This window comes from Myxocyprinus asiaticus, chromosome 35 (assembly GCF_019703515.2).
Source record: "Myxocyprinus asiaticus isolate MX2 ecotype Aquarium Trade chromosome 35, UBuf_Myxa_2, whole genome shotgun sequence".
Classification (NCBI taxonomy): domain Eukaryota; kingdom Metazoa; phylum Chordata; class Actinopteri; order Cypriniformes; family Catostomidae; genus Myxocyprinus; species Myxocyprinus asiaticus.
In genome coordinates this window covers 3,760,510-3,783,336 of record NC_059378.1, presented here as the reverse complement: position 1 = coordinate 3,783,336, position 22,827 = coordinate 3,760,510, and the positions used below count along the sequence as shown (strand labels likewise).

Sequence of the window (22,827 nt, the reverse complement as noted above, 5' to 3'; positions counted from 1 at the left end):
CTTGCATGTACTTGTAGAGTTTGCATCCCGAGTGGATAATGATATCATGACAGAGTTTTATTTATTTATTTATATATTTTAATGAATTGTAAATTATTTTGATAAGGGAAAGTTATAATAGTAACAGTGTTGACACATAACTTGGGGACACAATTTTAAGTTTAAAAAAATATGTTATGTCCACTAAAACAAAAAACAAAATAGAGAGAATAAATACTAAATACAAGCTTTTATTTCTATTTAATTTTTTTAATCAAAATATAACACATATTTGCTAATACCCACGGAGAAGTTGAAAACACAGGGCTGGGGTCAGGCTAAAAGGCATCTTCGTAGAAAAAGACGATGTAAAAAAAAAACAAAAAAATATTTAAAAATAAAGTTAATGGATTTTGCTGATATATTAAGAAAATTGCCTATAGGCACAGACACATTTACCTTTGCACGGCAAAATTCTGCTGGTGAAATACAGTCATCTCAATGGGAATCTGTAAGACCGTAAATTTATTGCGACTGAGTTTGCGTGGAGTTCAAGTTTGGTGAACTTTGACAAGCGAACTCGCTGTGTTGGAAGTGACCTCTGTGTGGGCGGTGCTTCGTGCACAACTACACTGAATATTTTCACACACGCTCAATGTCTGCTTATGCCGCCTTCAGGTGTGGTTACATTTACCTTTACACACCGAAATTCCATGGTCGAAGAACTTCACGATCGCACTGAATCCTATTGAGGGGACTGTATTTACCCTGTGGAATTTCGCCGTGCAGAGGTAAATGTAACCACGCCTGAAGTCATTGTTTACGTCACAGATTTCGTGGAATGACCCATAGGTAATAGTTATTTTTTAAAATATAAATTAAATAATTGTTACAAAAAGATTGACAATATTTTATATTTAACTACATATTGTCATATTAATGGGGCGTTCCAGACCAAGTCGGAGGTGGGAATATCAGAGTTGATTATTCCCCCTTCCGACCTCAGTCTGTTCCAGTCAATCACACGTCACGGTCACGTGAACTCAAGCCAAATACACAGCTGGCTATCAAGTAGCTATTTAATGAGCAAAATAGTTGAAAACGCAGGCATTGATTGGTACACATATAGTTATTTTTAACATCCTCTTGTATTTTTATTGTACAGTATATTGCATATTCCTACATTTTGTGCAGTGAAAATACTTCAAAGGTTGTTTTCATGTTTCACAAAACCCAGCTCTGTTTTATGCTCATCGGTCACCGCGAGTTTGCAAATGATTTCAAATGACGCTTCTCACTGAAGTCGGGGTTGATCGATCTATTCATTACATTATTTCACTGGTACATGGAATTTTTATTTCATCACATTCCGTTTAGTATGTATTATGCTAAAGCTCACAACTAAAAGGTCAATTATTTATTACCGCTGGAGATATAGCTCCACCGCAGAAAAGCAGAGGAGGAATTGCCTAACAGGACATTTGTTGGTTGTTTTCTTTAAGATTTTGTAAAAAAACAAAAAAGCTTGTTCAGGTGTTGTCATCAGTTCTCTGTAACAATTAAATAACCATTTTTTACCACCCTTGGAGTCGCAAGTTCGAATCCAGGGCATGCTGAGTGACTCCAGCCAGGTCTCCTAAGCAACCAAATTGGCCCGGTTGCTAGGGAGGGTAGAGTCACATGGGGTAACCTCCTCGTGGTCGCGATTAGTGGTTCTCGCTCCCAGTGGGGTGTGTGGTAAGTTGTGTATGGATTGCGGAGAGTAGCATGAGCCAAACATGCTGTGAGTCTCCGCGGTGTCATGCACAATGAGCCACGTGATAAGATGCGTGGATTGATGGTCTCAGAAGCGGAGGGAACTGAGACTTGTCCTCCGCCACCCGGATTGAGGTAAGTAAGTAATGGGAATTGGGCATGCCAAATTGGGAGAAAAGGGGATAAAATTAAAATACAAAAATAAATGAATAAAAAGTTTAAATAACCCTTTTCGATAAAGATTTTTTGTGGACAGTATTCTACATTTTTGTGGATCGAGGGAGAATCGTTGGAGAAAGAAACGCGATGCTTTATAGAATCAGTATTTCTCCTGCCCCTAAAATTCCCTGGTCTCCCCAGCTACACCCAATAACATAGCACCCAAAATCACACGGTTCATAATATTCTGCATTCCTGCAAGGTCAAGTTGAAGAACCCTTAAATGGGTCTTGTCTTGAGAGGAAAACCAGAATATCAGAATATTTTGCCACTGCACTATGCTCACGAAAATCCTTTTAATATTAAAGGATTTTAAAGCCATGGTCTGAGTAGCCTAGACCTTTATAATAAAAGCGTAGAGGGAAGGAAGAGGAAAAATAGGCCACGTATTTCTGTAAAAACCCAATGCAGCGGCACTGGTCACTCAATATGGAAAAGCTACTCCTGTATCCAGCCCCACATCATTTCTGATTGTGATTCATATGTTCTTGACAAGCTGTGCTTGAAGTGAAAATGACAGAGGAGATATATGAGGAAGCCTTCAAGGCTGTGGGTACTGCAGTACTGGGTATCCAGCCCTGTTGTGGGACTTTCAGTTGGGATTCTCTTTCAGTCTAATTGCAGCTGGTTCGCACGCTACTCTCAATGGTCTACTTAAATCTTCAGAGCTTGGGCGGTGCATGGATTTGTTCCAAGAGTTGACAAACAAATGTTCTAGTTGGAGGTTTGTATAGTGGTTTAAAATAATGTTCTAGGTTAAGCACAATGGACAGTATTTGCTCCAAAATCATAAGTGAAAATGATCATTTTTACCCAATGGATTACTCCGTAAATATTGATCCATGGCAGTTAATATTTTGGCTTTTATCATCATTTATGCTTTTCTTTCTTCAGAAAGAATAACCTAGTTGTGATAAATGGATTGGTTTTAGCAGCTGGCATGATCATACTAACACTTTCACTATGAAAAATGAGTGTTCTATATGACAAAGATAGGCAAAGGAGGCTTTACCCAACACCACAGATGACAGGGACTCTGTGTGACTGAAAGTGGGTGAACATTTCTGCACTACAAGGACTGGTGAAAAACATGGTTAAAGATGTGCTTTCAATACTTCCAGCTTGCTTTCAATACTCTGGGTTCAATACAAGTTAAGCTCAATCAACAGCATTTGTGGGATAATGTTGATGACCACAAAACATTATTTCGACTCGTCCCTCCTTTTCTTTAAAAAAGCAAAAATTGGGGCCTGGGTAGCTCATTGGTAAAAGACGCTGGCTACCACCCCTGGAGTTCGCTAGTTCGAATCCCAGGGTGTGCTGAGTCACTCCAGCCAGGTCTCCTAAGCAACCAAATTGGCCCGGTTGCTAGGGAGGGTAGAGTCACATGGGGTAACCTCCTCGTGGTCACTATAATGTGGTTCGTTCTCAGTGGAGCGCGTGGTGAGTTGACTGTGGTTGCCGCGGTGGAATGGCGTGAAGCCTCCACACGCGCTATGTCTCCACGGCAACGCGTTCAACAAGCCACATGATAAGATGCGCGGATTGACGTCTCAGACGCAGAGGCAACTGGGATTCATCCTCTGCCACCCGGATTGAGGCGAATCACTACGCGACCACGAGGACTTAAAAAAGCGCATTGGGAATTGGGCATTCCAAATAGGGTGAAAAAGGGGAACCCCCCCCCCCAAAAAAATCAAGGTTACAGTGAGGCACTTACAATGGAACAAAAGGCTTTAGTTGTAAAGAGTTGATGCATCATAGTGTGGTTTTTCTAAGGTTCAATTCTCAGTTCATTAACAGCTTGCTAATCAAGCTCATGTTTGAGAAAGAGCTCAAACTAATTTACATTTCTGTTTTGCAGGAGACAAAAGAGCTTGTGGCCATTAAAAAGTTCAAGGACAGCGAAGGTAAAAGACTGCCAGACTGAACCGAATGCTTGATATTTTTTCATCAATGTAATTTACTGGTTGGTGGCTTTGAAATGAGCTATTGTTATGTCAAAGAATAATGTACATGATTTATTACAAACTGCAAGGGTCTATTTGGATGATTATTTATTATACATAGACAATTTTCCCAATGTTTATTAAATTAGTAAAATCATAAATGGCTGTATCTATTTATATTCCTAATCTGTTTATATCCTAATGTCAGATGTTCGGCGGTGGCACTTCCAGGTTCTTTTGGCATCCCAAAAAAGAACTGCTGTCAATGGACGCTTCTTTCAAAATTAGATTTGGGCTTCTTTAGATTTAGAACATATATGATCTAATGGGACGAACGGGACTCCGTCTCCTTTCCCGCAGCGTACACTGGCTGTTTGTGAATAGATATGTGAATACAAATAATGTACTACTTCTGAAATATGCATTTAATGTGCATTTAGTTTGAATGCAGTAAGTAACTTGTTAAATCATCAAAAATATATAGTCAAATTGGACAGATAGTGAGATGATTCCATCTAGTCGGAGCATATCAAACATGTTTGATATTTTAGAACCAATGGAAATCGACCGCACAAGGCCAAGAAACTGGGCCGTGAAGAAATGGAAATGGCGAACAAGCGCTACACCACTCACCAACTCATGTCACATTCTCTGTGTTTTCCACCTAAATGCATTTGGCCCATTTCTTTCGGGACTTGGAACAGAGTAGCGCCAACAACAAGAGCAGCGCTCCCGTACATCCATGTTTGTTTACATTTGTCACGTCTCCTAGAAAGGGGGCGTGTTTTGTGATCTGATTGGATCGATGTGACAGCTGGAGTAATCCTCAGTCGTTTGTTGCCCAGTTTTTGTCTGTAGCCATTTACGTAGTCGTAAGGGTATGATACCGAATATTTTTAGACTGATCAGATTTGAGAAATTAGGGGTTAGGGTTAAGGGTTAGGGGGTTAGGTTAGGGTAACCCTAACCCTAAAATTAATCGGGTTAATTTTAGGGTTAACAATACAGTGAATGAAGGCATTTGTTGACTGATAAAATAACTACATCTCAGAGTTTAATGGCATTTTGGTGCCATTGTGTAAATGGTAGCAAAATGGAAAAAAGGACAGAAAGCCATTGCATCTGTGAATAGCAGTTACAGAAAAGGCAATCCAACAATTTTACTGCAATTTAACGGGTTTCATGTGTGAAAGTGGCATGTATGTTGCCTGACCAACATTTGTTTTCCACAGAGAATGAGGAAGTTAAAGAGACGACGTTGCGAGAGCTCAAGATGCTCCGTACGTTAAAGCAAGACAACATCGTTGAACTGAAAGAGGCTTTCCGTCGACGGGGAAAACTCTATCTAGTGTTTGAATATGTGGAAAAGGTCAGCTTAAAACAGACTTCTTCTTATAGGAAAAACATCAACACATCAAGGAAAACTGAAATTGTCATAATATTTCATATCATTATATTTCATGGGGTTTTTGAATACACTGTTAAGTAATTGCTCATGGCCTAATTGTTTATATATATATATATATATATATATATATATATAGGCTAAAGAAAATACACAAGTTTTAAAGTATGATGTGATCTTGTGTTTCACTATATATTTTAGAATATGCTGGAGTTGTTGGAGGAATTGCCCAATGGTGCACCACCCGATAAAGTACGAAGTTACATCTTACAGCTGATCAAAGCAATTCACTGGTGCCACAAGAATGAGATCGTTCACAGGGGTAAGACTGAAAATCGCACTATTTTGTTTGTAGACTTCAATCTTCATTTCTCTGCCATTATTTAAAAAAGCATTTTTTTTAAGATTTCAGGTTATGCCTGTAAACAGAGAGTAAATACATTATATTAAAGGAACGTTCCAGGTTCAACAGAAGTTAAGCTCAATCGACAGCATTTGTAATATAATGTTGATTACCGCAAAAATTTATTTTGACTCGTCCTTCCTTTTCTTTCAAAAAAGCAGAAATCTGGGTTACAGTGGGACACTGACATTGGAAGTGAATGGGGCCAATATTTTTGTGCTAAAAGACTCACTGTTTCAAAGGTTTAGCCAGAAGACATAAACAATATACTGTATGTGTTAACATGATTTTAGTGTGATAAAATGTCTTACTAACCTTTTCAGTGTAAAGTTATAGCCAATTTTACAACTTCGTTGCCATGACAATGTAATGTAAACAAACCCTAAAATGACAGTAAAAACGACGAATTAATCATCTTTGCAGCTCAAATAACACGTGTTTTAAAAGAATTAATGTAAGTGCTTTTATAAAAGTATAAGCTTCAGATTTCTGGTTTTAAACCCTCAAAAAATTGCCCCCATTGACTTTCATTGTAAGTGCCTCACTGTAACCTCGATTATTGCTTCTTCTTTTTTTTTTTTAAGAAATGGAGGGACGAGTCAAAATAAATATTTGTGGTAATCAACATTATGCTATAAATGCTGTCGATTGAGCTTAACTTGTATTGAACCCTGAAAATTTCTTTAAATTTGTGTTTCTCTACCTCAACTAGCATGGCATGTACTAATAAAACGAATAGTTTGAATTCACTGCAAGTCACTTTGGATAAAAGCCTCTTCCAAATCTGTAAATGTAAATTAATTTAGTTGTGGTTTAACAGATCATGAGGTATTCAATTGGATAGTATGCTATCAGTTTGGTATCTAGTTGATTTAACGTGTTGATTTAGTGTGATTAATTATGTGATAACCTGTAAAAAAATGTTACACAATTAATCATGCCCCCAATCGGTATGTAAATTCAGAAATGAGGAATAAGCTTGATGTACCATCTTGATGCAGTAGGGGGCAGTCTGCGCAATTCCAGCTGTACAGGCAACATGCTAGGGATGGTTCAAAAAACGAGTACTCGATTAGTCGTAAATTAAAATGCACGTTAAAAATAACACATATGACACATACATTTATAAACAGTTATAAAAAATAAGATAACTTCAACAAACTATGCTTTTCTTTTGGGTAAAAGTTTAATGAACTATATGCATTAATACAAATGGAAAACAAGAAAGATTTAGATCAAGAAAGAATAACCATAAAATACATTTGCACTCACTCAGAGCTTACATAGAAACAAATACTGATGGCATTAGGGTAATGCACAGTTATAAACTCTGAGTCTACATAAAGGCAATCACATTTTTATCATTTTACATGTTATTATTCAGAAAAACAAGTGGTGAAAGTTTGCTTTTTATAAAATGCGCTTTACCGTTGTTCCGAGATTTAACACACATACTGGTCTGATCAGTTTCCGAGTTTGCTTCGCATATTCTTTCCACCAATAAAAGCATGAATTATCTGAATTACAATATTTATTATATATTATATTTATAGTTATTTTAATTATTAAATGCTAAATTATCTTTATGTGGGGACCTTTCTCAGTAAATACTGTATATGCAATTAATTTGACAGGACTACTATTTATATGTTGTCCTAAATTTTTTGTTTGTTAATGGTGCAATCTTTGTTTACATGAAAAGTGGGTTAAATCAGAAACTCTTTATCCCCTTTTACACCTTATCTGCAGATATCAAGCCTGAAAACCTCCTTATCAGCTCCAATGATATCCTGAAGCTGTGTGATTTCGGTAAGCATCTGATTCAGGACCAGCCACCCCCATATTCACACTGATCTGTCTCGCTGAATGCTAAGTCTCCTTTTTAGGCGTCATGAGTTCTGCAGTGACGTCTGGAAACCCCCCAAAAAGTTGGATGCGTGGAAGGGAATTAAAATGGTTTTGTCCAACTCTCACGGTTTGCAAAGGTTCAAGTGATGCCGCTTATTCTCGGTAATGCAGATTTCAGAGTCGATTTTGGGTTGTGCCATACATACGATTTTACAGAATGAAATTGCAAATGATTAAAATATCAACTCATATCTCAGAAGAGGAAGAGCTTCTGCTTTTTGGGTAGCCTGAAATGATTTTCAGATATGAAAAAATATCCAAAGATTTACTTAATTATTGCAGCTTTTGGTTCTAACAACTACTGTAATGCATCTCGATGCAGCTTTTATATTTTGTTGTACTCTCTCTAATGTGATGTTAATATCAGTGAACTCATTTATTTAAAATAATGAATAGATAAACTCAAAGTGTAGTACAGTTTTTACAGTGTAGTAATGTGAGACTAAGATATATCAAATCAAAACTCAGCCTGTCATCTCAACATCTCATAAGATTAATATTTGTGAGTCCAGCCTCCAGGTGCTGTCCCTCCTGAAATGTATAGATTCACTCAGGGTTACATTTTGCCTCCACACTGAACACCACGGAAATTGAGCATGACTCACTTCACATGCATTCCTCGAAGAAGACTTTTATTTTTAGAGGGAAGAGCGTGGCAAGATTAATTGAGATCTCTGAATGTTATGTGCAGTCTTGCTCTGCGCCAGATACATTTTTCTTTCCTGTATCATTCTTTGATTTCATTTCCTTTAACACCCCCAGGCTTCGCCCGCAATCTCTCTGAAGGCAGTGATGCAAACTACACTGAGTATGTGGCCACCAGGTGGTACCGCTCACCTGAACTGCTTCTGGGGTAAGTCCTTATTTCTTCAGGCTTGTCATTGACTTCCTGTTGTATTGTTATGGACCTTTTATTACTGATAGTGATGATGCATTTACTCTTAATTTAGCAGTGAAAAAAAGTCATTAGCAAAAAGTCATTTTGCGATTATTTTAAAAAATATTGTGACTGCGATTTGAACAGCGATACGATAAAAACTTAACCTACACTCCAAAAAATATTTTGGCCTATTTTTAAGATTTACACTTTTCAATTTCATAAATTAAAAAAACATCAAATTGAATTTTGTGAAGCATAAAAATACTGTTTGCTTAATTTAAGTATAAATAGGCTTTCCTTGCCACCCATGCCATGATGACATCTCTGATTAATTCTCACAAAATTAGAACAAAAATCTGTTTTATTATGAAAGGCTCATAACATCCTGATTAATGAAGCTAAATTTAGACAGTAAAAAATGTTATAGTCTAAATGCGGCACGTTAACTTGTCCTGACATGAACCTGGCTTAGCTGAACCGTCTGAATCACACATCAGACAGATGAAGATAGCTTCATTTTGCTTCATTTTTGTTTTCTGCAGTGTGTTTAAGCTAAAGATGCCAGTATCGCTAACGGTGTCTCGGCTACTGTTGCTAAAATAACCGCACCTTCAGCTACGTTCAGTTCAGGCTTTTTGCGGCGCCTCTATAGCGGGGAGAGAGGCAATGCATGCGGAACGGGAATAAAGCACGTTCAGCGCAGGAATAAGCGTGGGAATTCAATCTGGTCCAGATTGAATTGTCCTTGGTCTGGATCCGGACCAGAGTCCACCTATTGAGTACCCCTGACCTACAAGTGTAGCATAAAATAGCATAACGCGGCAGGCCCATTGACATTCTGTGGGTGGTACTGTAGTGATACTCTCCTATGATAGAGTCGCGGAGGTTGTTTTCTCAGTAAATAAAAGAGTCTCTGACAGCGCTTCCCTGTCAGTGATAAAATGATGGAGAAAGGAACTCTTAACACTATTTGATGTACAAAACAAGCCCAGATGGGACTTGTAATACATATGTATTATATACTTCTCACCATAATTGTACAGAGTGGTTATCTGAGTTACCGTAGACTTTTTCAGTTCGAACCAGTCTGGCCATTCTCTGTTGACCTCTCTCATCAACAAGGTGTTTCCATCCACAGAACTGCCGCTCACTGGATGTTTTTGGCACCATTCTGAGTAAATTCTAGAGACTGTTGTGTGTGAAAATCCCAGGAGATCAGCAGTTACAGAAATACTCAAACCAACCCATCTGGTACCAAGATCCATCATTCATACGATTATCTAATCAGCAAATCCTGTGGCTGCAGTGCATAAAATCATGCAGATATGGGTCAGGAGCTTCAGAAAGGGGAAAAAAATGTGATCTCATTGATTTGGACCGTGGCATGATTGTTGGTGTTTATTAAAGTATCACACTGTTAGCTTAGCAAGAAGCTAACGTCAAACTCTAGTAAAAACAATTGCTAGTCGATTCTCCTGTGATGTTGTTTACAATTGTAGAGCGTTCTGATTCAGTCACTTACAAGGTTCCATGATGGTTAGGAAGCTGCCTTAGAAGGCATCTGCCTATGTAGGCAGTAGGGAGCGAGGCAGCTCACTAGGTTTTGTTATAGAGCTACAAACTCAAATATGACATAAAATCTCAACCCTTTTGTAAAGCCAGAAAACATGAAAAAACGAACCTCCCTCAAACGCTAATATGCATCGAGAGCATATCTTTTATAGAAATGTTGATTTGATATATCCATTATATATGACATTAGGAGTGTGGTGCACGATCATTTGTCCTTGTCGCCATTGAATCGTTATTTTCTAGTGTGTTCCACTAGACTAGATAAATGCGGCTGAACATTTTTTGAAACTCTCACCATTTAAATTCCACCCACACAAATATTCTCTCCCTCCCTCTTGCTGTGTGTTTGTGCAAAGATTTGTCTCAGTGTTATGTCTGTCTCTCTGCCCAGTTCTCTGCCCCTTTCTCTCCCTCTCTCAGTTCTGCATGCATTTCTCCTCATCTCTCTTTTTCATTATTAGTGGTGCTTGCAAGGCAAGCATCACTATTACTATATTTAAAGAGATAGTTCACCCAAAAATGTTAATTCTGTCATAATCCCCCTTATATTGCTTCAAACCGGTATGACTGTCTTTCTTTCATGGAACACAAAAGATGTTAGCCAGAATGGCATCTTCATTGCATCTTTTTTTCCGTGCATGCCTGAAAATGAAACAGATGGAAAAAAAAAACATAGACTACATATAATTTTTTTATGAAAGTCATGAAAATTCCCACCACAGTATCATTCCCAGCACATCTGAATTCTGTGTTTAACCCATTAAGCTCGGATGGGCCCACTGGTGCAGAGGGAAAAAAAAGTCAATATATTAATAACTACAGTCTTGACAAACACAAAATAGGTATCGTTTGAAAGCTTAGAAAATCTAGTTTCCAATGCATGTAGACATTATGACAAAAACTGAACAAGTGCTTTGAAATTTGCAGACAAATCAGAAGTGTTCCGTTTTGATGATTTTTTTTTTATTTCACTGCACATATTATTGTAATCAGTAAAAATATCAAACTGATCAAACAGCCATGTGCCATATGTTGATTGAAAGTTCTAAAATAGTAGAATATGACCAGCCTATTTGTTTTACTCACAGACAAAAATATAGCGAGTAATATAGGTATATGTCTTAGACAATTACGTTGGTGTTGCTTATATGCCGCTTTTTTACTTATAACTTCACAAAACATAAACGGAACATAAAACATCACATACTATTACTTAGAGGAGGTGATTATCTTTCAAACGAGCCCACACACAAGGTAATCAGATGCATAGATCATTAGATAATCCACACGAAGCACAATGTTACATATGGCCACCAGGAGATGGCGCCAAGTACACGCCACAGACTCAATGATGACTCAAATGGCACAGAATGAAACTCATTCTGTGAAATCTCATTATTAATTTCATGTCTGCATACAATGCAAACCTTTAGTTATTGTTGTGTTTGCATGTGTAATTAGTATATTTATTTGTTTGGAGAGGCTTTTGGACACATGGAGACGTTTTTGTACACTATAAAAATCATTTTTATAATGCTATAACTTTTGATTGCTTTGTCGTATTAACACATTTTTTTTTCTCATATACAGTTGACATGATTGGGAACAAAACAAAAGCAGTTTGCCGGAGCCACCTTATTTACATCCAGAGATATATATAATGTCAAATAAGAAAAAAAGTAAATTTTTGGCTTATTTTGTTGTTGTTGTATTTTTCAGCAGTTTCTTAGGCTGAGAGTCTCAGAATGTATCATAATCTATATCATTAAAAAACACACCCTAGCAACCGCTTAACAACATCTTAGAAACTACCTAAAGCACCCTAGCAACCACATAGCTACAGTACATGCTAAAAACAACTCTGAACACCTTAGCAAGCGCATACAGTAGCAACATGCTTGTGACTACCCAAACAACCCTAGCATCGTGGCAGGGAACAACATTTAGTTTTTTTCCTCTCTAATCTGCAAAACCAACCAATAGTTTTTTATATGTGGGCTGACAACCAAATAAAAAAACAGAGAAATGTATTGACGCACTGACATCTGCAATAATTGAAATGCAAGTATTTGGAATGATAATTTATGTTTGGCATTAACGTAATGGAAAACTTCATCTGTACTTGATTCTTACTTGGTTCTTGCAGGGCTCCATATGGTAAGGCGGTGGACATGTGGTCAGTGGGGTGTATTTTGGGAGAACTGAGTGATGGACAGCCCCTCTTTCCGGGCGAAAGTGAGATCGACCAGCTCTTTACCATTCAGAAGGTGTTGGGCCCTTTACCACCAGAGCAGATGAAGCTGTTCTATAACAACCCTCGTTTCGCTGGACTCAGAGTAAGGACGTGTCTGATTCACTCTTCTGTCCTGTCCTGTTCTGTTTTGTGCTTTCCACTTCTCGCCGCCTCTCTATTCTTATGGCACAGATCCCAGTATTCTGAATAAGTGGCTGGCTATGACTCATGTATTGCTATGTGCCAGTGTGAAACACAACTGGTTCTGCCTTGACAGCGCTGATCACAGCACATATATTCACACACACATGCAAATACATACACAGTATCATTTCATAAAGAGTTCTGTCTCATTTATGCACATTAATGTTGAACACACATTAAGATTTTTAGAAGAATATTTCAGCTCTGTAGGTCCATACAATGCAAGTGAATGGTGACCAGAACTTTGATGCTCCAAAAAGCACATAAAGGCAGCATAAAAGTAATCCATAAGACTCCAGTGGTTAAATCCATGTTTTCAGAAGTAATATGATAGGTGTGGGTGAAATACAGATTCATATTTAAGTCCTTTCACTATAAATACTCCTTCCTGCCCAGTAGATGGCAATATGCATGAAGAATGTGAATCGCCAAAAACGAAAGAAGAAGAATGTAAAAACCAATTAAAAATGTATCTGTTTCTCATCCACACCTATCATATCCCTCCAGAAGACATGAATTAATCCATTAGAGTCATATGGATTACTTTTATGCTACTTTTCTGTGTTGTTTGGAGCTGGCCACCATTCACTTGCATTGTATGGACCTACAGAGCTAATATATTCTTCTAAAAATCTTAATTTGTGTTCAGCAGAAGAAAGAAAGTCATACACATCTGGGATGGCATGAGGGTGAGTATATGATGAGAGAATTTTCATTTTTGGGTGAACTATCCCTTTAAGAGTCAAATGGTTGGAACGACTTTCCTTTCAAGTGTCAGAGATTTCTACCACAGTCTGATAGCTTATAAATATGCTATTGCTCAGCTCAAGATGTTTCTTCAGTCTCTGTCTCTCTTTAATTATGCATGTGTGTGTGTGTGTGTGTGTGTGTGTGTGTGTGTGTGTGACAGTTTCCTTCTGTAAGTCATCCTCAGACGCTTGAGCGAAGGTACCTGGGTATCATCAATGGACTTATGTTGGATTTAATAAAGGTAAAGGAGTCGGCAACGCTCATCAGAGAAAAGCAGTTGAGATATATTTGGTGTTGATTTATTTAAAAATAAATGGCAGGTGTCATATCACCCTCAAGTGCAAGGTGTTATTAAAGACTGGTGTTATTGTTCGTCTGTGGCTTGACTCTCCTCCTCCTTTTCATCCTGTCAGAACCTGCTGTGCCTGAACCCGACGGAGCGCTTTCTTACCGAGCAATGTCTAAACCACCCCGTGTTTCAGGGTCTGAGAGGTCCAGAGCGGCCCGCTCCACCCTCCCCCACCCCACCTCGCTCCTCCAAGAGAAAACCGTACCACGGAGACAACACCATCCCCAGCCGGTCAGCAATACTGCCACATAAACACACAGCACTCCTACCATCCATTCCTCCTGCCCCCATCTGTCATTGTTTAAACAACCAAGTAGTCCCGTCCCAAACTCACGGCAATGGAGTCAAAGATTGATATGTCGGACCACACAATTAGAGTAATCTTTTTACACTCAAAATATGAAGGGTTTACCTATAGTTAGGCCAAAATGGAATCTGCCGTCTTTTTTCATATGGAGGTAAATTTAGTGGAATTCTTTGGAATGAATTGAAATATGCTTAAATGTGATGAAGGAATATTCCGGGTTCAGTCGACAGCATTTGTGTCATAATGCTGATTACCACAAAAAATCATTTTGACTCATCCCTCCTTTTCTTTAAAAAAAAAAATGAAAGATGGGAAAAAAAGCAAAATTTGAGGTTACAGCGAGGCACTTACAATGAAAGTGAATGGGGCAAATTTTTGGAGGGTTTAACCTCCTGAGACCCGAGTGTGACTGCTGTGTGCATTTTATATTTCCATTTTTGATTAGAAAATAGTTGCCCCTAAGAAATATGAAAAAAAAAATGTAAAAAATGTTTTAAACCAAAAAGTTTTCCTAAAAATGTATGTGGACAGCGGGACTATATTGTAAAATTTTAAATAATACCAAGCTATAGAAAGTCATATTTTTTTCAGAAAATTGTTTATTATGTTTCCAGGAGTGTTGGTTATTCATGTTTTTGAGACGTTACAGACATTACATCAGAAATTATCATAATTAATTCTGATTCAAAGTAATGTCCAGCATCATCCAATCACTGCCAATCATGTTAAAATAAAATGATACATTATAAATTGTGAATCTATGTACTGATTATCATTGTCACATGTCTGTCAAACATGTTGAGTGATCCAAACATCATCTGCAGCCTGAAACTGAACTTTTGATCAGATTTTAGGAGTGAATGCACTTAACTGCATAGAGAGCTATAGGATGCTCCCTTGCTCCCTATTTAGTGAATGACTTAACATCCAGTGTGCTGTCTGTCTGCACTGGTCTCAGAACAGTTTGAAATGTACCTTATTTTAATCCTAACTCCATATAAAGCCTCTGAAAGACACATTTTACAGCTTTTGGATGAACCTACTGATTCTCAATGTGTTAATACACATTAAATATAGGATGTTTTAAGGACAATTAGCCTATAGTCCACGTACGTGGTCATTGTGTTTAACAGTGTGCCGTTTCGTGATAAATCGATGAAACCAGATGAAACTAGAGACTCTACTCTTTTGACTCAAACAGGTTTTAATGTAAAAACATAATTAGGTTTCTTACCAGATGTAGTTTTGTTGCAGTTTCTCCCAAACACAAACTCCGCTGTGATCAGCGCCATGTTGTTTTGTCACATGACTCGGTGCATCAAAAGTTTAACCCTTTAATGACAGCCCAGAGTCTTCTGAACTGAGATCAGTCAGATTAAAATAAATTAAATTATGCATAGCCTATAGTGAAGCCAAAACTTAATGTCCACGCATGTGGACGCAGGGTCTCAGGAGGTTAAAGTCAGAAATGTAAAGCTTATAATTTTATAAAAGCACTTACATTAATGCTTCTGTTAAAACTTGTGTATTATTTGAGCTGTAAAGTTGGTTAAATTTGTCATTTTTACTGTCGATTTAGTGTTTTAGGGTTTACAGAGTTGTAAAATTGGCTATAACTTTACACAAAAAAAATCATGTTAACACACATATTGTTTTCTTCTTGTGTGTATACTTTTGAAACGGTGAGTATTTTAACGTTTACTGATTGGCCGCATTGACTTCCATTGTAAGTGTCTCACTGTAACACAGATCTTTGCTTTTTTTAAAGAAAAGTGAAAAAAACACTTCACATTACACTTGACATTTTGTTAAATGTAGATATTTACAAAGGTCTATTTATATGTGTACAATGTGTATATATGCATATATGGGTCCAAAAATCAGAGACCACATTGTCTATGAAAGCGCTCATGAAAGCTGCAGCGCATAAAACTTTTAACTTTAAAAGGATAAACCATTTTAGATGGAGTATAGCATGTCACACCGCAGGGTAGGTCAATCTAGGATTCAAAATAAAATTAAAATCTGAAAATGAGCAAAGTTTTAGAATTTTGAGAATTGTAATGTAATGACATAAAATGAATAAGAAATACATTTACTGTTTCAAGGTCAAACTATTTCTACTCAGATAAGCACATTTGTGACATTGGCCATGCCCAGTGTACAAAAGGTCAGATTTCCTTCCTCTGAAGCACACAAGATGCTCTATGGAAAATGGTTTGCTTATAATATACTGTATTTTGTATTGAAAAGGTGTATTTACTATTGTTATTAACGTAAAAAAGAAGCATTTTTCTCTAGATCGGGGAGACTGGGTCTAGTTGTATTACATTTTACACTAGTGAATATTTCTCAGGTTGGGTTTATTTTTGAAAGTCAATTTCTGCATAGCCACATACAGTACCTTACAGTCTTGGCTACAAAAAAAGCTATTGAACATTTTCACCATTCTTGCCCAGAAAAAAAGATACACTTCACTGAACACACACTGAGCTTTTGTGACAAAATGCCCCAATAGCTTATTGAGACACATTGTCAAACTATGCGTGGCAAGTTGTCACAATGGAACCAATGTGCTGTAGGTTTCATGTGAACTTTGGGTGGTGATGGGGGAATGTGTTACATGTCCCCACCATCTTAACCACCAACACAAGATCTTTTTTTGAAACCAACATACAAAACCTGTGCTGGAGAAAACACACATGTGCACAGTTGTCTGCCCTATACACTGTATATTACAAACATTAACTGTTTATCCCTCTGCAGGAGCCACGGCAGTAAAAGTTCAGGTCACCGGCACGCTAACAGTAAGGACTGCTCTTCTTTACCACGTCACGAGGACCTTCACCGGAGCACCGACAGCTTCCTGAACGGCAGCAACATGCCGACCTCTTCCACCCTGAGTCCCACCCTACACCCCAAGAGCTACCAGGCCCAAACCCTGAGCCGCTCTACCTCCTCCAACAAAGACCTGGCCAACAACAACCTTCCCCACCTCCTCAGTCCCAAAGAAGCAAAGGGAAAGACCGAGTTTGACTTCAACCTGGGGCCTAAAGCTGGAGGTGGGTAGTTAACCCTAACCCTAAATGAACAGGATAACTTGAGCTAAGTTACATGGTAGTCAAAATGCATAACTTGCGTTGTGAACATGTAGTTTCCTCAAAAACTCACTACATGTAACGCAATATCCTAAAGTGTCTAAACGTGAGGAATTCACAACAGAGTAACTTTAAATAGCTAATACTTCTGTATATTCTGTTATGCTGTTATTTCAGGAGCTCAGGTTTTCAGGACTGTTTTATTATTTTCATGTTGTTTAATCTTATATATTAAACATATTCATCTTCAATATTAGTTTGATACATGGGTCAGTGACGTAACGCTCATTTTTTGTCCGGATCTATTCAGTTTTTTTGTGTATATATATATATATATCGTTTTTTTATTTTATTTTTTGCCAATAATAGCAAAGACGTATATAGAGTAGTGTGTGTGTGTGTGTGTGTGTGTGTGTGTGTATATATATATATATATATATATATATATATATATATATATATATATATATATATATATATACTTGTGTTTTGTTTTGTTTTTTTGTATAGCTATAAGCCTTTCGTTTTGGGTATGCTACTGAAACAAGAAATCATTAAAAACACCCTCAGAGCTTAAAAGGTTAAAACCTTTTAATTGATGGTTGCACCGTATGATCTTTTTCACATGTCAGTAAATATATATATATATTTTTACAAGTTTTTCAAAAAAATTATAAAGCCAAATTGGACACAAAGATTAAATTTCTACAATCATGACACGTGTGTTTTAAACTTAATTTTTATCAGCTCGGACAACCTTATTTGTCAATGACCCACGTTTAAATAATTGTAAGTAGTTGATACATTTTTCAAAATATTTGAATATTTGGGTAAAGTTTGGTCTGTTTTGGTCTGTCATTTTGAACATTATCATCAACTAAAATGTTATTTTTGTTGACAAAATTGACTAAAATCAATGAATATGACATGATGAAATATTGACAAAATTTTCATCAAAAGACAAAATTATCACTGCATGCATAAAACTTCGCGTATCACTGCAGGATAGGTAAAGTTTTAAAAAGTGTTAAATGTCAACTACCTAGGTGCCACTGCAGGAGCGGACACCTCTGGTGCCAAGTACCTCAAATCCTCCAAATCAGGTCGCCACTCATCCTTCCTGGAAGGGAAGACCAGCACGCTGCAGTCTGGGGACAAGCACAGTCGCCACAATTACATGGAATCCTCGCACGGATCCATGCCTTCTACATCCTCCTCCAAAAGCACCTCGTCTTTCCTCAGCCTGTCCAAGAGCCACGGAGCGCTGAACGACGCCAAGTCCGTGGGGAATCTCGCCGAGACACGACTCCACCTGGACGATCCCATGGCGGGCTCGGGCTCCCGCTACTTCCCGTCCAGCTGCCTGGATCTAAACGCAGCTCCCGGCAGCCCCAGAGGGGAGCGACACACCGGGGCAGAACGGCAGGGTCATAGTCCCAGTGGCCGGGGGAACCTGCGATTGGAAGGGGGCACTCTGGACTCACGGCGTTCTTCAGGGCGGAAAAAGACGGCGGATGAGCCGAAGGCTTCCGATACGCTCGACCCAAGCAGGGCCGCAGGAGCAGGGGGTGGGCAGGCTCACAATCTCCCTTCCCCTCGCGAGTCCTACCCTTACGGTCTCGGCTACACCAGCCCCTTCTCCTCGCAGCAACGGCCTCATCGCCACTCCATGTACGTGCGGAGAGAGCGACACCGACCGCACGGCCAGGAGGCGAATTTGGTGGTCGGACAGGGAGTGCCGACGCGTGCCAGCAGCCTACAACTCCTCTCTCCGCAGCTACAGCATCGTACACTCCCACGACACAACACCAGCTCCTCCCGAGAGGAACTCACACAAGATCTGAGCAGGGTCAGTGATCTGCTTTCTTTTTATCTCATTGAGCTGTTGTGCTTTTAGGATCCTGTTATCAACTTCAAATACCATGTTGTAAAGACCAGCATTGCTCATATGTCGTGTTTTGGATACTTCTTTAAGACATAGTTCATAAAAATGTGAATTCTTTTATTATTTACTCACCCGCATGTTGTTCAAAACCCATAAGACTTTCTTTCTACTGTGGAACACAAAAGAGGATGTTAGGATGGCGTGGTCACTATTTACTGTATGGAAAAAAGATGCAATGAAAGTAACTGGCGACTGAGAGTAACATTTTATGAGGGCTGGATAAAAAAAATTTTTTTCAGATTAATCGCGTTTAATTTGTAACGTATTCTGTTAATTACTCAAGGTCAATAACGCAATCTAAATACTTTGGATTATTTCTTCATTGCGTTACTCGCAACACAATGCTCTAAGTCATAAGCGCAAAGTCAATGGGCATGACCATGAAGTTTGGTATTTTCGTTTCGTGCGAGGTCCTTCAGTTCCAGCATCTGCGTCCTATTATATAGTCCATTCCCTCAAGCACCAATGATTTAAACAAAGATAGCACATTCATAATAAGACATTGGTAGTGTAAATGGACTGTATGCAATGAATTAAAAGAATAGAAATATGGAATTTCCTTCTTTTGTGGATTAACTGCGTCATTGTTGAATGCCAGGCATATTTCTATAACAGTGACACGCTTTTTTATATGCATGGAAAATGTGATTCTCGTCAGAATTTGGATGTACACTCCTTTAAATTATAGAGAATGTAAGTTATTATTATTATTACAAATTATTATTTTTTTATTTTTTCCCTTTTTCTCCCAATTTGGAATGCCCAATTCCCAATGTGCTTTTAAGTCCTTGTGGTCACATAGTGATTCGCCTCAGTCTGGGTGGTGGAGGACGAATCCCACTTACCTCTGTGTCTGAGACCGTCAACCCGCGCATCTTATCACGTGGCTTGTTGAGCGCGTTGCCACGGAGACATAGCGCGTGTGGAGGCTTCATGCTATCCACCGCGGCAACCACGGTCAACTCACCACATGCCCCACTGAGAACGAACCACATTATAGCGACCACAAGGAGGTTACCCCATGTGACTCTACCCTCCCTAGCAACCGGGCCACTTTGGTTGCTTAGGAGACCTGTCTGGAGTCACTCAGCACACCCTGGGATTCGAACTAGCAAACTCCAGGGGTGGTAGCCAGCATCTTTTTCCACTGAGCTACCCAGGCCCCAATTTTTGCTTTTTTAAAGAAAAGGAGGGACGAGTCGAAATAATGTTTTGTGGTCATCAACATTATCCCACAAATGCTGTTGATTGAGCTTAACTTGTATTGAACCCAGAGTATTCCTTTAATTAAATGTATATTAGGATGTTTTATTGTTAGCTGGAAGTATTGAAAGCACATCTTTAACCATGTTTTTCACCAGTCCTTGTAGTGCAGAAATGTTCACCCACTTTCAGTCACACAGAGTCCCTGTCATCTGTGGTGTTGGGTAAAGCCTCCTTTGCCTATCTTTGTCATATAGAACACTCATTTTTCATAGTGAAAGTGTTAGTATGATCATGCCAGCTGCTAAAACCAATCCATTTATCACAACTAGGTTATTCTGTCAAATCAACCAAATTTCAGAAACTTCCCGGCTAAAATGTCTGATTTTGTTAACACTTTTTCTGAAGAAAGAAAAGCATAAATGATGATAAAAGCCAAAATATTAACTGCCATGGATCAATATTTACGGAGTAATCCATTGGGTAAAAATGATCATTTACAAGCAAATACTGTCCATTGTGCTTAACCTAGAACATTATTTTAAACCACTATACAAACCTCCAACTAGAACATTTGTTTGTCAACTTTTGGAACAAACAAACTCTTGGATTCGAACTAGCGAACTCCAAGGGTGATAGCCAGCGTCTTTACCACTGAGCTTCCCAAGCCCTGAATGTAAGTATTATTAATCATTTTCATCTACTGACACACAAATCATGGCTAGTATTAAAAGTGATTGTATCAAAACGCATTTCACTTCTACCGGTCGATTTTGATTTTGAAAAAATACATTTATTCATTGAAACACAAACAAATTAAAACAATGATATTTCTAAATTAAAATTACACTTCAAATGAAATGAAAACATTATCAAAATAACAAAGTGGTCAAACAAATCATACCGAATCCAAACAATTTACTCTGTCCAACTTCTTCCACCGGCCCCTTTTGCAGTGACTTAAAAATACCAATATAAATTAGATCATAAATACAATTGTAAATATAAACAATATTTTAAGAGGGGTGTCATGGTGGCTCAGTGGGTAGCACTTTTGCCTCACAGCAAGAAGGTTCTGGGTTTGAGTCCCAGCTCAACTTGGCTTTTCTGTGTGGAGTTTGCATGTTCTCCCCATGTTTGCGTGGGTTTCCTCCGGGTGCTCCATGCATGTTAAGTTGATTGTAGACTCCAAATTGCCCATGTGTGTGTATGTCTGTGTCTTAGCCTTGTGATGGACTGGCCACCTTTCCAGGGTGTTTTCCCACCTTTGGCCTGAGACAGCTGGGATAGACTCCAGCATTACCTGTGACCCTGCATAGAATAAGCAGCTATAGAAGATGGATGGATATATTTTAAGAATTTGGACATTATTACCACCTGCTGGTGGAATCTCCAAACTGCAAATGCAGGAACTGAATTTGGACTTTGCACTGTTAAGACGTGGTATTGAAACATCTTAGCACAACGACTAAATTCTTAGGAAAATAGCAAATTGCTATTACACCCACAGAAGCGCAAACACTCCCACCCACGGCCATTTGCGCTGCCACGACAATTGCACCTAGAATTAGCGATCTCACGAAGATTGGATAAGACGTTGCACACGGTTGTCATTGCCCTAATAAAAAAATCTGTATCAATACCCTGCCTAACATCCTCTTTAAAAAAGCATGTTTGGAACAACATGAGGGTGAGTAAATGATGCCAACATTTTTTGCCGTCTTAAACCTGCAAGCCTCCCTTGGTCAACTGGCTTTATCAGGCAGATGATGCTGGCTGACCAGCATTTTTTGATGGTGAACAACATGACTAACATGGATAAATTAATCTGAACAAGCATGGAAATTCACGGTGGTCTTAGCTGGTCTTTTCATCAGGGTGTCTTTCCTTCACAGCAGAGAAGTGACCCAAACATCGAGCCTTCTTATTCATCCATGCATCTTTCTTTTATTATTACTTTTCAGATTTATACTTAACAGCAATAATGCAAACAATGCATGCCAATAGTTTTTGGGGATTCAATTGTGATGTGTGTGTGTGAGTATATGCATGTGTCCTAATGTGATCTAATTTATAACATGGCTCTGTTGCATCCTGCATTCATGTTTTTTTTTTCCTCCTGTTTCCATTGTTTGCACACTATTTGATTACACAGTCAACCACTCACACCTCCATACACACAATTACTTCTTAATAGACACACACATAAGCACTTTCTGTGTCTTCCAGTGTCTGCTTATTTTGTTGTGTATTTATGTCTGCAGAATGACCAGTCTCCTAAAGAGAAGCTTCACTCTCGCCCCCCAATTAAAGATTCTACGAGGGACAACACCGCTCCCTTCCACTCACAACGCCCAAAAAACGAGGTCCGAGATCTCTACAGGACCCTCAGAACCCACACACACACTCCTACACAATAGACCTTATTTCATGAAACACGTGCAGAACAAATTTGTGTTAATGGTTCGTAAAACCATTCAGCTTGGATTTATGAACCATTTACACACACATTCGCTTTGCTCGTGTTTCGTTAATAATGCCCAGTAAATATAAATCAAGTTTAAATGTCACTTGCTTTTTTTTCATTCCCTGTCTTATCTTTGTTTTCTTTTAATGCATTAATCATGAAAAAAAAATCACAATTAGCTTGATGTTTTGTAAATGTTCA

General features: G+C 38.4%; 1 protein-coding gene across 5 annotated transcripts in view; it reads left to right on the top strand.

The window, feature by feature from the left end:
- LOC127426172 (cyclin-dependent kinase-like 5) overlaps positions 1 to 22,827 on the top strand; it is a 60,135-nt gene that overhangs the window by 21,452 nt on the left and 15,856 nt on the right. For 4 of the 5 annotated variants that reach the window (XM_051672786.1, XM_051672783.1, XM_051672784.1 and 1 more), the window contains exons 4-14: positions 3,818 to 3,863; positions 5,135 to 5,271; positions 5,509 to 5,629; positions 7,460 to 7,519; positions 8,381 to 8,471; positions 12,217 to 12,406; positions 13,418 to 13,498; positions 13,671 to 13,837; positions 16,680 to 16,975; positions 18,058 to 18,860; positions 22,424 to 22,525. In XM_051672786.1, the coding sequence (XP_051528746.1) occupies positions 3,818 to 3,863; positions 5,135 to 5,271; positions 5,509 to 5,629; positions 7,460 to 7,519; positions 8,381 to 8,471; positions 12,217 to 12,406; positions 13,418 to 13,498; positions 13,671 to 13,837; positions 16,680 to 16,975; positions 18,058 to 18,860; positions 22,424 to 22,525 (2,094 nt within the window). The remainder of the gene's footprint in view (positions 1 to 3,817; positions 3,864 to 5,134; positions 5,272 to 5,508; positions 5,630 to 7,459; positions 7,520 to 8,380; positions 8,472 to 12,216; positions 12,407 to 13,417; positions 13,499 to 13,670; positions 13,838 to 16,679; positions 16,976 to 18,057; positions 18,861 to 22,423; positions 22,526 to 22,827) is intronic. The other variant, XM_051672785.1, reaches the window with a different exon arrangement.